Source organism: Solanum stenotomum, chromosome 9 (assembly GCF_019186545.1).
Source record: "Solanum stenotomum isolate F172 chromosome 9, ASM1918654v1, whole genome shotgun sequence".
NCBI classification, from domain to species: Eukaryota; Viridiplantae; Streptophyta; class Magnoliopsida; order Solanales; family Solanaceae; genus Solanum; species Solanum stenotomum.
Window position 1 is genome coordinate 52,807,875 of NC_064290.1, and position 15,262 is coordinate 52,823,136.

Genomic DNA, 15,262 nt, shown 5'->3' on the forward strand with positions numbered 1-15,262 from the left:
AGAGCATTGACCTGTCAAATGGAGAACAGTAAGATTGTATTGGTAGACAAAAAATATTGCAATTCTGCAGCATAAGTTGCCTTTTTGATTTGATAATACTTGCACACTAAGAAAGTAGAAAGAAAGTCAGAAAACTATGTGGTTAAGAAAAAAATCATTATACGTATAATGATTAAACAAAGAAAAAATTATTGTTAAGTGGCTGAGAAAGTCAGAAAACTAAGTGGTTAAGAAGAAAATCACTATTCTTATAATGATTAAACAAAGAAAAAATTATTGTTAAGTGGCTGCTTTTATTGTTTCTAAAAAGCATAACAATAAGTCATGGGTTCGAGTTGAAGCCCACAAGATTATTGATTTTTCATGGTCTAAATCAAATGATAAAATATTAGATTACGGTCAAAAATTTAATAAATGTAAGATTACAATTGATGTGATCTGAAGGGGAGTCTATAGTAACGGTAAAAGTATTTTCGTGTGACCGATAAGTCACATGTTGAATCGTGAAAGTAATCACTAATGTTTTTTTTTATGTTAGATTGTATAAATCACATCCCTTAAGGTGCGGCCCTTCTCCTAACCTTGTGTAAATACGAAATATTTTATGCACTGCATTATTTAAGATTATCACATACTAGTATTTTGTCAGTTACAAGGGCTATATTTGTACTACTTTAAAATTTTGAACAGAACTTAAATAACAACCAAAAAAGGGTACATTTTAGCAACAAAATCCCACATTACTACTGGGCCAGTCACACTTGGGCCAACTTGCAAAGCCCAAAACATCTGCTTCCCCTCATACAATATGATGTTGTATATATACAGTAAACAAAGTTTAATATATACTTGACTTATACAGTTACGTTATACATAAAATAGAGATACAAAATATTAAGAGGAGAACTTAGAAAGAGTTACACATTGAAAGTGAACGTTGTGATATTTCAAGGTGCCAAAATTTATGGGATATGAGATTTTATTTTACCAAAGTTGGGGAATTTCTTATCTAAAATCTATATCTGGTAACTATAATTAGAATGTTTGTTAAGTAATTTGATTTGAACTTTTAAAATTTAAACTGTATCACTCATTCAAGTGAATACATGAAGAAATGGAAAGAAAAATTTAAAAATAGCATTGACATCAAAATTAGTACCATATGCTCTTTTTAACTCGAATGCTCTAGAAAAAAATGTTTCGATATAACTCTTCAAAATTTGGTATGACGAAAAGAAATCAAAGTTAACATCACGTGATCCTTTTTTGTTTGAAGGCTTTAGCTAGAAATATTTCACTATAACTCTTTGAAATTTGATTTTGATGAAAAGAAGATCGACATTAATAACATATGACTCCTCTAGCTAGAAATGGTTCGATATAAGCATTCAAAATTTAATTTGACGAAAAGAAGAAAAAAAGTTATTATCACATGCTCCTTTTAATTTGAAGGCTTTAACTAAACTCTTTAAAACTAGATTTTGACGCAAAGAAAACGAAGATGATATCATATAATTTTTAAAATTCGAGACCTCTAACACGAAATGATTCAACACAACCTTATACAATTTGAATAAGAAAAATAACATTACAAATATTTTATTTTTCAAATTTCATACTTGTAAAAATATAAATCACAGTGAACAACAAAAATCAATTTAATATCTTAATTCCATCAATCAAATCAAATAATTGAAAATCTCATAGTACTATTTATTTTCCTTCCAAGACAAGCTTAAAAGACAGACACGATCATTGGATCGTACACCAAAAATCCTGTGATTCCCATTTTACCCATTGATACCACAAGAAGCAAAACTCATATAACCCGTTAAATTTTAATGTCAAATCCGTAATTACACTCAACTTCAGCCCTTGTTACCCAAATTTAATTTTTCTTTTTCTCTTTTTTGGCTACATAAACAGAGCAGAATCAAAAAGAAAAAGAAACTGCACTAGCTATGGCGGAAGTAGAAGAAAACCCAAAAGTGATCAACGAAGAAGACGAAGACGAAGAAGAAGAGAAAATTATTCAACATTACTCTTCATATCATCAAATACTCTTAGTGGGTGATGGAGATTTTTCTTTTTCTCTCTGTTTAGCTCAGGTTTTTGGTTCTGCTTCGAACATTGTTGCTTCGTCTTTACAATCATATGGTAACCGTTTTTACTGTATTTCCATTCTGGGTTGTGTTTATTTTGCTTAATCTATGATGGGGTTTTCGCGGAGTTTAATTTTTTTGCCCTTTTTTGTTGTTGTGTGTAGATGACGTGATCAAAATGTACAAGAATGGGAAATCGAACTTGGAAAAGTTGAAATCTTTGGGAGGAACTGTGTTGCACGGTGTGGATGCAACTAAAATACAGCTTCATTTTGATCTTAGTAACCGGAAGTTTGATCGGATTATCTATAATTTTCCTCATGCAGGGTTTCATGGCAGTGAGGATAGTACTCATCTTATACAGTAAGGTTCCCTCTTTTTGTGTTATGCTCTTTAAATTCTGCTTGTATGATGTATGCAGTGTCATCACACAAATGGGGTTTATGTATGTAGTTTTTGTGCGAGGGTTTATTGGAAATAGACTCGATAACTTCTCAAGTTAGGGGTAAGGTTTGTGTATACACTACTCTGTTCAGACCCCACTTGTGGGATTGCATTGGGTTTGTTGTTGTTGTAGGGAGAAAAGGCCCAAAATAGTCACTCATCTTTGGATTAAGACTCAAAGTCATTCTTGAGTTTTTACATGGAGCATTAATAGTCCCTCATGTTTGCAATATTGGTGCGCTTTTGGTCCTCCTTCAAAATTTTGCCTATTTTTTAACATTGATTTTATTCACAAAAAGGATGTTTAACATGGGGAATGAGTTCGGATGTACCCCTTACACCCCTCTAGTTTCACGTCCTGGATGTATGCAACATTTTCCCGTGGGATTGTTGAAATGAAATATACATTTTCAAATTATTTTCATGTTAGAGGAAGGTAGCATGTACAAGAGTAGAAGGTGGAGTTTGTTGCCTAGCGATCAATAAAGTGGATGAAAACTGTGGGAGACCATGATTCAAACTCTTGAAGAGACAAAAGGCTTAGGTATTTTCTTCTCATTTCCCAAGTGTTGGTGGTTAGAATCACCTAACCACACGGTAAAAAAGTCGAGTTGCATTGACATCACCCTTGAAGAAAACGAGTAGAAGGTGGAGGGATAGAGTTGCATTTAGGTTTTAAATTAGTGCCTCTACTCTGCACCCAAACCAAATATACATTTTTGACAGTTTTGTAACAAACAATGAGTGTGGTGTACCATTGTGGATGAGGGTAGGAATGGATGGAGTAGGATGTTTCGGATATCGATGGTGAAGAATCACGGCAATGAGTTAGAGCTTGTCGAGGACTTGTACCCTTAAAAGACAAAGTTGTTTTCTTCAACCCAAGCAAGCAAATATTGTAAAGTGTTTTCATCAACAGAGAGGCCAAACACCTTGTTAGTTGGGACCATCTCTTTATGACCATTCTTTTTTGGCTCATTCAGGCCAATTTTGATCACACTGGGAAGGGAAAAAATTCCGTATGCTGAAAGTATTGGCTTTTATCCTCTAGGCTAGTTTCTTAATTGCCTTTTTTTTTTTCCACTGGATTTTGCATTTTCTCAATGTATTGTGTGTCTTTTTGTCTTTGTGCAGAATGCATCAGAATCTTGTGGGACGTTTTTTTGAGAGTGCCAAGAAAATGTTGCGAGTTGATGGTCAAATTCATGTAACACATAAAACGTGTCTTCCATACGGCCGTTGGGATCTTGTTGGACTTGGATCAGGAAACTCCTTGATGTGTATCGAATGTGCTGATTTCAAGATTGAAAATTACCCTGGTTACAACAATAAAAGAGGAGCTGGTTCAAAATGTGATGAGCCTTTTCATTTGGGTGAGTGCAATACCTTCAAGTTTATACCCAACCCATCTCCTAAGAATGTGCCAAGAACAAAACACAAGAAACGCTTTTTACATGCGCCATCTCAGAATCTACAAAACATTCCCAACTCCATAAGTCCTTCGATTTACTCCTTCCAACAGCCACTAAGTTGGATTGACAGTAGAAATTCTCCAACTTGTGTCATCAATGGCATGAACGGTTTTCCAAGTTATGCATATCAGAACTTTCAAAAAGTTCCCAACTCCATAAGTCCTCCGATATACTCCTACCAACAGCAACAAAGTTGGATTGACAGTAGAAATTCTCCAACTTGTGTCATCAATGGCATGAACGGTTTTCCAAGTTATGCATATCAGAACTTTCAAAAAGTTCCCAACTCCATAAGTCCTCCGATTTACTCATTCCGTCCATCTTATGTGAATGACATGAATGGTTTTCCAAGTCATGTTGGTTTACCTGCAAGGCATGACCCCATAAGTGAACTTTTCAGGATCTTTAAGCCGTATTTCAGTTATATTGAAAAAACATTTGGAAGAGTGGACACTAATGTTGAAGTTTCAGTTCGTCGAGCTCTAGATCATGGTGCTGTGATATTCAGGGACGAGACCGGGAGGCCCCCTGGAGATTACTTGGAAGCTTTGGAAGGGCTTCATTGTTGGAGCCGGTCAAGAATTCAGAAGTTACAACAGAGATTCATCGAAGGCTGATTGAGCAACATGGTATGGGACATTACCTATAAATTATGTGAATAACTAGATATGCTTATGCAAGTAGTAGTTGTTAATTAACTACTCCTTACTTGGGAGTGCCAAAATAAATGTGTCTCTTAATTATGCTGAAAGATCTTAATCACAAATGAATATTCTGAAGAGCTTGTTTGATAAAGGTTGAATTATGTGCAACAAAGCTTGAAATGCTCTTGAAATTTGATATTTTACTATATATGCTTGATACTAAGTTGCTACTTTTAGGGTCGCTTGGTGTGATGGATAAAGGGAGTTAATTCCGGGATAAATTTTGAGCATCCTTTAATCCTCTGTTTGGTTGCACATCATGGGATAACTTATCCCAAGATTAATAATTAGTTCTGGGATAAGTTATCCCTATCTTTGGGTGGAATAGTAATACCGGGATAACTTATCCCGGTATAAGATAAAATGACAAAAGTGTCCCTTTAAACTCTTTTTATACCTAATTTTTTATATCCATGTAAAATCATATATTATTTTAAATATCATGTATAATAATAGTTATGACCTTCACTGCTCCTTATTTTTATTATAATAATTCTTCATATTTTAAAAAAAAATTACACTATATAAATATAATTTTATTTGTGAATTTATTTGACTAATTCTTATGTTTATTTATATTTTAATTTAATTTCCTTACTATCGAATTACATATTTTTAATTGTATATTCTTTTAGCTACTTGAAAATTTATATTTTATATATCAATTAAAATGTGAGATAAAACGAAATGCTACGGTACTAAATACAAGCTTCCTGTGCAGTTTTATCTAAAATTAGTTTATATTGGTATTCTTTTTAGCTAGATCTTTTGTGTATTTTTTATTTTTTTTATCTTCTTTTCATCTCATGTACGCTAATTTCGGGAAGAATTCTATTGTTAGTTCACATAAATTTTGAAGGAAATAGTAACATGAAAGATGATTTAAAAATGAAGATAACTTTAGTATTTTACATTTAAGAATGATACGTGTTTAAATGAAGTAACATAAATAATAAATCATTTTGTACTTTAACAAATTTAGATGAAAATTTTATTCTTAAATACAGTTGGTACAATTATGGAAATGCACACACAAAAATATTTAAGCTAAATAAGACAAAAAAATTATTTTTAAGAATAAATAACTACTGCTTGAAAAGAAAATATATATAAAAAAAACTAAATAAATTAAAGGGTATTTTCGTAAACAAACAACTTATTCTTAGAATTTATGTAATGCATATTGTATTGAAAGCAACCAATCAAACGGTCAATAAGAAATAATCTCAGCATAACTTATCTCATCCTAACTTCTCCCATCATAACTTATTTCATCATAACTAATCACATCATAACTTGTATTCAAAACAAACGACCCCTTAGTATTTTGTGTTCTAATACATTCTAATTGTGTAAAGTACTACTTGTGTGTTGTCGAGGGTTTATCGGAAACAACCTCTCTACCTTCTCAAAGGTAAGGGTAAGGTGTCCGTACACTCTACGCTCCTCGGACCCACCTATAAAATTACACTGAGTTTGTTGTTGTTGTCGTACTACTTATTGTGTATTGCCAAGAAAGCTCAAGTGGCCACGGGTCTATGTACTTTAACCAAGATTTGAGTTATACTTAAACAAATACAATATGTTCGATATTTTGCTTATCTATTGTTTGGATGGTCGTTACAGTGCAATACAATACGATACGATATATTATGAAACGATATGTAACAACCATCTAATCAGGCTGTAAATCAACAGTCGAGAATGAATAGTTTAAGATTTTTCATTTTGCTTTGTCAATTGTTATAACCTAATATGTACTTTGTTGATTTATACTATACTTACTGCAATTTTATGTAGTATAGATATTATGTGTTGAATGATTCTTCGTTGTTTAAGATAGTGTCCCTGAGGGGTTTGGTTGAGTGATAAGAGTGCAACAAGTGATGTGTGAGTTAGTTGTACGTCACGAATTTAATAGATGGGTGAGTTTATTATTCATCGAGTTACAAATTATGTGCCACTGACCCTCTGAATGGTGTGGGGGTAAGAGAAGAAACAATTAGCGTGAACTGTCATTTATGATGCTTGGTTTTCTAATTCTCACCTTCTTTATTTTTAATCAACTTATTTTTAAAAAATATATATTTTAACCAGCCAAAAAATTGAAAAATATTTTCAAATAAATGTTTTACCAAAATACCAAACACACCCATAAGGCCATAATTATGATTTAAGAGTTACGTTGTGATTTGGTCTTCTATATAGGAGCCCAAGTTGTTTGGGATGTTGGGACCATCCTAGTACATAAACCTAGTATTATTTTTAAAAAAACAAGTAGTACAATATATAATAATTGAACAAGTGGATATTACATATATCATATATCAAAGTTGAAAGTTTCTATAATTATTATTTTTCTCTATATGGTTTATGGAAATATTACTATTGGTTTATAAATCATTAGGTAAGACAACGACTTATGAAGTTTCATATCTTAGTTGATGAAAACGATTTACCTCCTTAATTTTAACTTATTAAAAATCAAATTCCTCCTTTAATTATGAATATTGACGTTATACTTAGATAAGAGGATATGAAAATCGAAGATTAGTAGATGATCGAGCGTTGTTTAGTTTTTCTTATCAACTTTAGTATTAATATTATTGTTCTATTATCTTATTCTTCGAATAAAATTTGTACTTGTGGTTTTCTTTGCTTTCGTTATTGTATTATTTGTTGTTGCTACTATTCTTTTCTCTATTATTTTTAGTATGCTTTCTTCACTACTGTATTCTCAAAATAACATCTCTACCTTCACAACATCTCTCCCTTATGTCGAGGATGAGGAGACATTCAATACGATGTACAACATTTTAATTTCATCGATCTTTCCATCTTCTTAGTTTATGGACTCACAGGATATTTGAATTGTTCTTCTTTGGATATGACTTCTACATCGATCTTCGATACTTTCATCTCTGTTTTATGTGTCACGTTACTAAATTTGCACTCGGAATACTCTATTTAGTCCATCATGTTTACCAATAATAACCTTGTTCCAAGTATCCTAACAAATATATCTACTATATAATTTGGATCTTTCACTTATTTTGGTTAGCATATATCTTATCACAAGCCAACAAAGCCTTTTTAGATAGTTCAGTTCATAAGAATCTTCCACAAATAGTCTTAATCACATAAATGATCTTCTTAGGCAACACAAAGATTCCAAACCAAATAGTTTGAATCAAAAAACAATAAACTCTCACGAGTGATGGATTTAGAATTTTTACTAAAAGATTTAAAATATAAAGAATTTGAATTTCAAAAAGATTTCAACATATATTATATATACATAAAAATAATTTTAATCATGTATAAACAGTGTAATTTTCTACTAAAAAAGGTTTGGATGAACTCCTCGACCCTACCTAGCTTCGGACTCTAATTACTAATTTGACCTTTTCTTTTCTCAATATTTTATATCCTAATTGTCTCTAGTGGCAGCAAATTAACAACTCAATTAAGAAGACTTGGGAGTTGATTTAGTTTTTTATATGCGTTGTAGTTTGTGGTATTTATATTACTATGGCTTCTAATTGTTGTTAGTGGTATTAAAAAAATTAAGTAGTAGTATTCATAGTATTTTTATTATTACTATTCTTTGAAGGGATAAAATAAAATAAAATAGTAAGTAGTACTATACTATATAATATATGAACATGAGGGTAATTTGTATGGCAATTATAATCACCTATATATATAGACTTATATGCAGGCTCAATATTTATAAAAATCCTTCATAATCATCTTTTGAGTACCTCAAATTAGCTCAATTTCATAACAACATGAAGGTAATTATTATCAATTCCTTAATTACAACTTTTTTTTAATTCTTCTTGTTTTAATTTTTTCTAATTAATGTTTATATATATAGGAAAAGATTGTGATCGATATCACTCTCAGCACTGATAATCGTTTATCAAAGGCTATGCAAATTGCTGTAAAATGTGCAGGTATTTATACCAATTTTTTCCTTTACGAAAAAAATGATTTTTATCGTATCAAACCTGCCTTTTATGGGAAATTGATTTGAGGCGTATTCAAGGGAGAGGTGTTGGTTCACGTGTAATCATGTATAATAACATTATATGTATTCACTTAATCTTAAGTATACATGTGTGCACCTGATAAATTTAATTTCCAAATACGTCTTTTTATAATAGTGAACATGTTTTTTTATGAAATTTTAAATTTGCGTTTGATGCATTTGTAGGGGTACTATCGGTGAATTCAGATAAAGAAAAAGGGCATTTGGTGGTAATTGGAATTGGTGTCGATTTTTTTAAATTGATGAAATGTATAAAGAAAAAATTCAACTGCGCTCGCATTGTGAGCGTAGAAGAAGTGAAACCCGAAAAGAAACCCGACCCAAAACCGCAACCAGTTTGCTATCCAAACCCATGTGTGCAGTATTATCCAGTATGCCGACCCGTTTATGATTCTCCTACTCCAAATTGCACCACTATGTAAAAAAAAACAATTTTAATTTATTGTATCGTATTATTAAATATGTTATTATGTAATAATTAATTTGGTGTGGTGGAATTATGTTGTTTCTCTTTTTTACTTTTTCCTTGCTTATGGAGTTTTTATTTTTATACTTTATTGGTGATAGCTGATAATTATGGTGAATGATAGTGATAGTCAATTATAATAATGATAATAGATAGTGTGGGAATATATCATAGTGATTGATGACGTTGATTGTTTATAGTATAATTGGTTACAATTGTAGTAATGATTGTAAATGGTAGTCGATAATAGTGATGGTTGTTTGACGTGACTGACAATATGGTGATGGTTGTTTGATGTGACTGACAATATGGTGATGGTTGTAGTTGAGGATGATGGTAATTTATAATGATGAGAAGCGGAATGATTAAGATTATAGCTTAAAAAGTGAATGGATTTAATGAATTACATCAGAATGATTGAAATTTAAACCTCTGTAAGTGTAAGCAAATTAGATTTTCACCTTACAAATCAGATAACAACAACCACAAATTCATAACATACGCAACGTAATTTCATAAATAAATCTTGACGTAGACGATAAATCTTACCCCTAACTCGTAAAGGTAGATTGACTATTTCGAAGCCTCCCCAACCGGATAACATTTGTTAATTGTTTGTGCTCAAGTTGAATCACTAGATTTTAAAACTGATAAGTACCATTTAAAATCTTTTACAAATTTAAAGTGAAATTAACTTAACTTATCACTAAATCCCAAACTGAAATATAATTAATCATAGGGTGTATCTCACCTAAAATATAAACTGATATTTAAATTAAAAGCCAATTTGTCTAATATCTAAATAATAAGTAATATTTTTCTGTTGGCCTGTGGCATCGATAAGATTGTTTTTCTCTCTCTCTTTATTTTATCATATTTATTTAAATAGGAGTAGACAAATACATAAAAATATTTTCTTTTTAATTTAGTCCATCTCCCAAGTCTTGCTTTTCTAGATCTTTGACTTAGATTGAATATTTATAAAATTTGTATCTTTTTTTTTCTTCCTATAGATTTTTAAGTGTTGTCTTTAGTAAAGAACATATTTCTTTTTATAAACTTTTGAGTTTCAATTTTCCACATAACATGTTTAAGATTATAAGATTAAAGGACATTTCAGTATATTCTACGTATTTTTAGTTTAAGATTTCTTTAATTTCTTAAACTTTGTGTTAAGTTAAAATCAGACAAATAAATTGAAACAAAGAAAATATTATGTTACTGCTTTGTTTTTGTTATATTTTGCTCTTACAAGTTTGAATTTTATTTGAATCATGAGAATAGTTTCAACTTTCAAAGAATATTGTTTAAGATAAAATAATACTACATGGGTTGGTCCAAAATGAATTGCTGGGAAAGTATAAAAATCCAGTCCAGGAAAATGGGATTTTTGTAAGGCCCAAATAATATCACAGCAATTCACTAATATCACTACAAATCAGTATGTAAAATTATATTTGAACAAGAACTTAAATTTTTTAACTTTACATACTGATTTGCTATGGATATTGTTCTAAAATTGAGTTTCAATGAAAAAATTTATGATAGAAGTTTATTGATTGAATGACCTTAATCACATCTTATCTATATTGTCCATACTTTAGATATTCAGTATTGGACATGTGGGGAAGGAGATCAAGTTTTGAGTCTTATATTGATCGAGGCTTTGATCATTTCTCTTCTTATATGGTTTGGGAAAATCCGTAGGTATGTCTTAAGCTAACTTTTGAGATTGAGTTAAGCTCAATATCCACTTTCTTATCGGTTTCCTTTAATTAATATCAGTTTTTTCTGCTATTCATTTCTTCTCACTCATTCATCCAGGGTATAATGTAGTAACATCAATATACTATATCATATATATATATATATATATATATATATATATATAGTACGTTAATTCCGTGGGTTATACTTTTAGAATTACATGCATATTTGATATTCTGCTTACTAATCAACAATCAAGAAGTTTGAAATTTTATATTATATTAATTCTACTTAGTCAATTTTATGTGGTACATCATTTATCAAAAGGGAAAAAGGATAAATATATCCTCAAACTATCGTAAATTGTATACAGATACCCTCCGTCATACTTTTGGAACATTAGTGCCTCTGTCGTCCAGAAACTAGAGCATATATGCCCTTCACTTTAACGGAGGACACGTGGCGCAATCTTTCGATACGATATTTGATAAATATTGAGTCGGTGGATAAGATTATGACATGTGTATGTCCGTTAGTATAAAGGGTATATATGCTCTAGTTTTTAGACAGCAGGTGCACCAATATAATGTCTCAAAAGTATGACGGAGGGTATCTTCATACCTTTTACGATAATTCGGGGATATATTTATACTTTTTCCCTTTATTAAATGATCTTTCTATGCTTAAGATAGTTTGATTGGTTGCCCTGGTTTAGCGGTAAGAGCGAAGCATATGATATGGGCTTAAGCGCACCTTACATGCTTGAATCATATGTTACATATAAAAACTAATATTAATTAAGTGGAGATGAATAGAGGGACGAATCTATTATCCATCGAATTTTTAACTATGTGCCACTAACTCTTCAGGATTTCTCGATAATAGGTAAAGAGATACGATTATTGTTTATCTTTCTCTATTAAAAAATACTATTTAATCGCATGCATGCCGCGCGCATGCGTGATCTGTTATGCGCTCTCTAACATTAATTAAATTGACACTCGAAAAATGAATCATGATAACTAATTAGAGACGAGCGTGTAACACCCAACGTCACTAGCAATCAATTCAATCGATACAAAAGACGTCATTATATTACGCAAGAACAAAAATCGTGCGCGCAGGAGGTGAAAAAAAATACACGACATTATATGTATGATTTAATTAAGAAATGCCTAGTTGCTATTAATTTATAACTTTTAATTTAAGAATTTCAATTTGTTGGAATGTTGGGACCTACCTATTATTATAATTAATATAAAACCTAGTATTTTATAGAAAAAAGGACAATAAATAATAATTGGACTAGATATTTATTCGATCAAAGTTGAAGTTACTATTTAAAATAAAATAAAATAGTGCTCTCTATATGGTATGTTTAATGTTTATATATGTACGTAAATATTATTGGCTATAAGTCGTTAGGTGAGACGATGACTAAGTTTAATCCTCCAGCAAATTAACAATAAAATTAAGAAGAATTGAGGGTTGATTTAATTTTTTTAATTAGTACAAGTTTGAGGTAGTCGTGTAATTATGGCTACTAGAGATTATGATATTATAATTGTAATTAGTAGTACGAAATATTTAATATAATATATGAAACACGGTATTTGTCTTTGTCAAAGAAAAATTAGATGAGAATAATTATTGACCTATATAAATGTCCTTTCATTATCATTTTGACCAACAGAATTAAGTTCCATTAATTCACAAGAACATGAAGGTAATTAAGTCTTTAAAATTATTCTTAGTTTAATTTGTATTTTTTTGTTCTTACTTTGATATAGTTTTGTTCTAATTAATGATTAATTATGTGATATACAGAAAAAGATTGTGATTGATCTTCCTGTCAACACTGATCAATGTAGATCAAAAGCTATGCAAATTGCTGTTAGAAGTCCAGGTACTTAATTAACTTTGAGAAATATTATTCATCAAAATGAAGGAAATGACTTTTGTTAATTTTGAACATAAGTTACTTTTTTTGACAATCATCTCGAAATCATTACTTTATCTTATGACACTTGGACATTATTATCGATATTCAGAACATTATCTGATTTGTTAAAACCTTGTTGTCAATTTTTAACAAAATATTTTTTTTCTGATAAACATTTTTTTGAAAATAAGTCATTTTCAGAAGCACATGCATATTCAAAAATGTGACTTTTATCGTGGCAAATACACTAACACACCTTTATAAGCAGGGGCGGAGCCACCTTGTACGAAGGGGGTCGATGGAAAATTATATTATTTATACATGGTTAAAATAATTTTATATGTATATATAGTAGATGTTGACCCTCCTTTGACTACTTCATGTGTCTGTTTCTATAGATTTTGAAACCCCTTATTGAAAATTCTGGCTCCGCCTCTGTTTATATGTACTCTAACAATATTAAATTTGAAATTGTTGTTCACACACTAACACCCCCCACCCCCCTCAAATGAAAAAAATGTATTTGTTTTCCTGTGGATCATAGCCTTACCACTCGATCGTCGATGATCATGCAGGGGTGATATCAGTGAATATAGATAAGGAAAAAGATCATTTGGTGGTGATAGGAATTGGTGTCGATTTCTTTAGGTTGATGCATTGCATAAGAAGGAAATTCAAGTGTTCTCGAATTGTGAGTATTGAAGAAGTAAAAGAAGAGAAGAAGCCCGAACCGGAAAAACCCAAGGAACCTTGTCCTTGTCCTTCAATATGCAATCCATGTGTGCAATACTATCCAATATGTCAACCCGTTTATGACACTTACGATAATCCAACTTGCTCTATTATGTGATATTCGGGGCATATATCGAACTAGAGAGAAAGCTACGAATTCTATAATTAGATTTAGTAATTTAATTTGTTTAAAATTTAGTTTTTAGAATTAAAATTCCGATTTCGTGTTTATATCTTCAATATGTTGTTTTGGTCATTCAAAGATGTTTATAAATGTTCTTAGATTTTTTTTTTCAATTCTTGATTTCATTCTCAATTTTCAATTGTCTTTATCAAGGTGTTTACGGAGAATTGTACAAAGAATATGTTGGTGGATAATAATAATAGAAATTGTTATGTGGTGATTGTTTATATACACCTATCATGTATTGCTAATATGTATATTTTTATTATTTTATATTTATCGAGCACAAAAGAATACAAATATATATTTTTCATCATAACTAATATAAGTACTAATACTTTCAATCGCGTTAGTGAAAATCAAAATATTAGTAATTGTCCGGAGTTTGAAATGGCTAACCAAACCGTGTATCAATTAATTAAGTTGTGTGGCAATTAACTTTTTCTTAGACAACCAATCAAATAGTATTGTACCACTTATTCAGAAAGTTTATGTTGGATTATTTTTATTTGATTAAACGAACTTTAACAACAATAATTACATACACATTGAAATGAACTTAAAAAAGATTTTTTTTTAAAAAAAAATATTTTTTATTCAACTTTTCTATTTACATTGAAGCTCGATTAAATCTAATATTAATGGTCTTAGCGTTAGTTGTTGAAGGAAGACTTCTTCTACAACATCTTAATTGGTACATTCCACTAATTTTAGGCTAAAAAGTCAAAATATTCCTTGGAAAATAAAAATTATTTTGTATAACAACTTAATCTAAAAAACTAATAGAATGTATTTAAATATACTTTAACATTTCACAAAATTATTAAAATTAGGTTGGACATTAAAAGTTAAGATAATTATAGGGAAAAAATAATTTGTGTTCATCACACGCCGTAATTATTTTTAATAATAAAATTATCAAAAATATTATTAACGATCCAAATTCCTACAATAAAAATTACCCTGTGGAATCAACCAGCTATTATTTATAATCTTATCCAATTTTAAACAATAGTAGACTTGTTCTACTTGAACAAAGAATATATCGATCAAATATATAAATATTTACACAATAAATTAAAGAATTATAAAACATAATAAGAAAATGGATCAAATTATTATGGAACAAAAAATATCATCTTTGACTTCTTCACAACATCAACATCAACATCAACGTGGATCGACTTCACAACTTCTTGGAATCTAATATTTAAAAATTCATGTCCCTTTTTAAGCACAAATTGATATAACTAGCATCTATCAAAATAATAGTCAACAAATATATATATATATATATATATATATATATATTCGCAACAACAAAAGTCACTAAAGCCTTTGTGTCATTTATATAGAGTGGTGGTTATAAATACACTTATTAATTATTATCGATAACTCGATATATATAATATACAGACAATCAGTGGCGAATTTAGGTGCAAAAAATAGGGGCAC

The 15,262-nt window shown here is 30.2% G+C and overlaps 3 protein-coding genes across 3 annotated transcripts; all 3 read left to right on the forward strand.

The window, feature by feature from the left end:
- The first annotated feature begins 1,943 nt into the window (after nt 1-1,943).
- On the forward strand, nt 1,944-4,843 carry LOC125875787 (uncharacterized). Its single transcript, XM_049556822.1, has 3 exons — nt 1,944-2,157; nt 2,267-2,465; nt 3,681-4,843. Exons 1-3 carry the CDS (start codon nt 1,962-1,964, stop codon nt 4,633-4,635), a joined length of 1,350 nt encoding a protein of 449 aa, XP_049412779.1. The 5' UTR covers nt 1,944-1,961; the 3' UTR covers nt 4,636-4,843.
- A 3,670-nt stretch (nt 4,844-8,513) lies between these two features.
- On the forward strand, nt 8,514-9,210 carry LOC125877649 (heavy metal-associated isoprenylated plant protein 16). The gene is made up of 3 exons (XM_049558878.1): nt 8,514-8,519; nt 8,603-8,681; nt 8,942-9,210. The coding sequence occupies exons 1-3, from the start codon at nt 8,514-8,516 to the stop codon at nt 9,196-9,198; spliced, it is 342 nt and encodes a 113-aa protein (XP_049414835.1). The 3' UTR covers nt 9,199-9,210.
- Nucleotides 9,211-12,669: 3,459 nt separating this feature from the next.
- Nucleotides 12,670-13,741, forward strand: LOC125877650 (heavy metal-associated isoprenylated plant protein 47-like). Its single transcript, XM_049558879.1, has 3 exons — nt 12,670-12,675; nt 12,777-12,855; nt 13,467-13,741. The coding sequence occupies exons 1-3, from the start codon at nt 12,670-12,672 to the stop codon at nt 13,739-13,741; spliced, it is 360 nt and encodes a 119-aa protein (XP_049414836.1).
- The last annotated feature ends 1,521 nt before the right edge of the window (nt 13,742-15,262 follow it).

Coding starts and splice junctions, on each gene's coding strand:
- LOC125875787 (XM_049556822.1), top strand. CDS start 1,962: ATGGCGGAAGTAGAAGAAAACCCAAAAGTGATCAACGAAGAAGACGAA. Junction 2,158..2,266: donor TTCGTCTTTACAATCATATG/GTAACCGTTTTT, acceptor TGTTGTGTGTAG/ATGACGTGATCAAAATGTAC. Junction 2,466..3,680: donor GATAGTACTCATCTTATACA/GTAAGGTTCCCT, acceptor GTCTTTGTGCAG/AATGCATCAGAATCTTGTGG.
- LOC125877649 (XM_049558878.1), top strand. Junction 8,682..8,941: donor AATTGCTGTAAAATGTGCAG/GTATTTATACCA, acceptor ATGCATTTGTAG/GGGTACTATCGGTGAATTCA.
- LOC125877650 (XM_049558879.1), top strand. Junction 12,856..13,466: donor AATTGCTGTTAGAAGTCCAG/GTACTTAATTAA, acceptor ATGATCATGCAG/GGGTGATATCAGTGAATATA.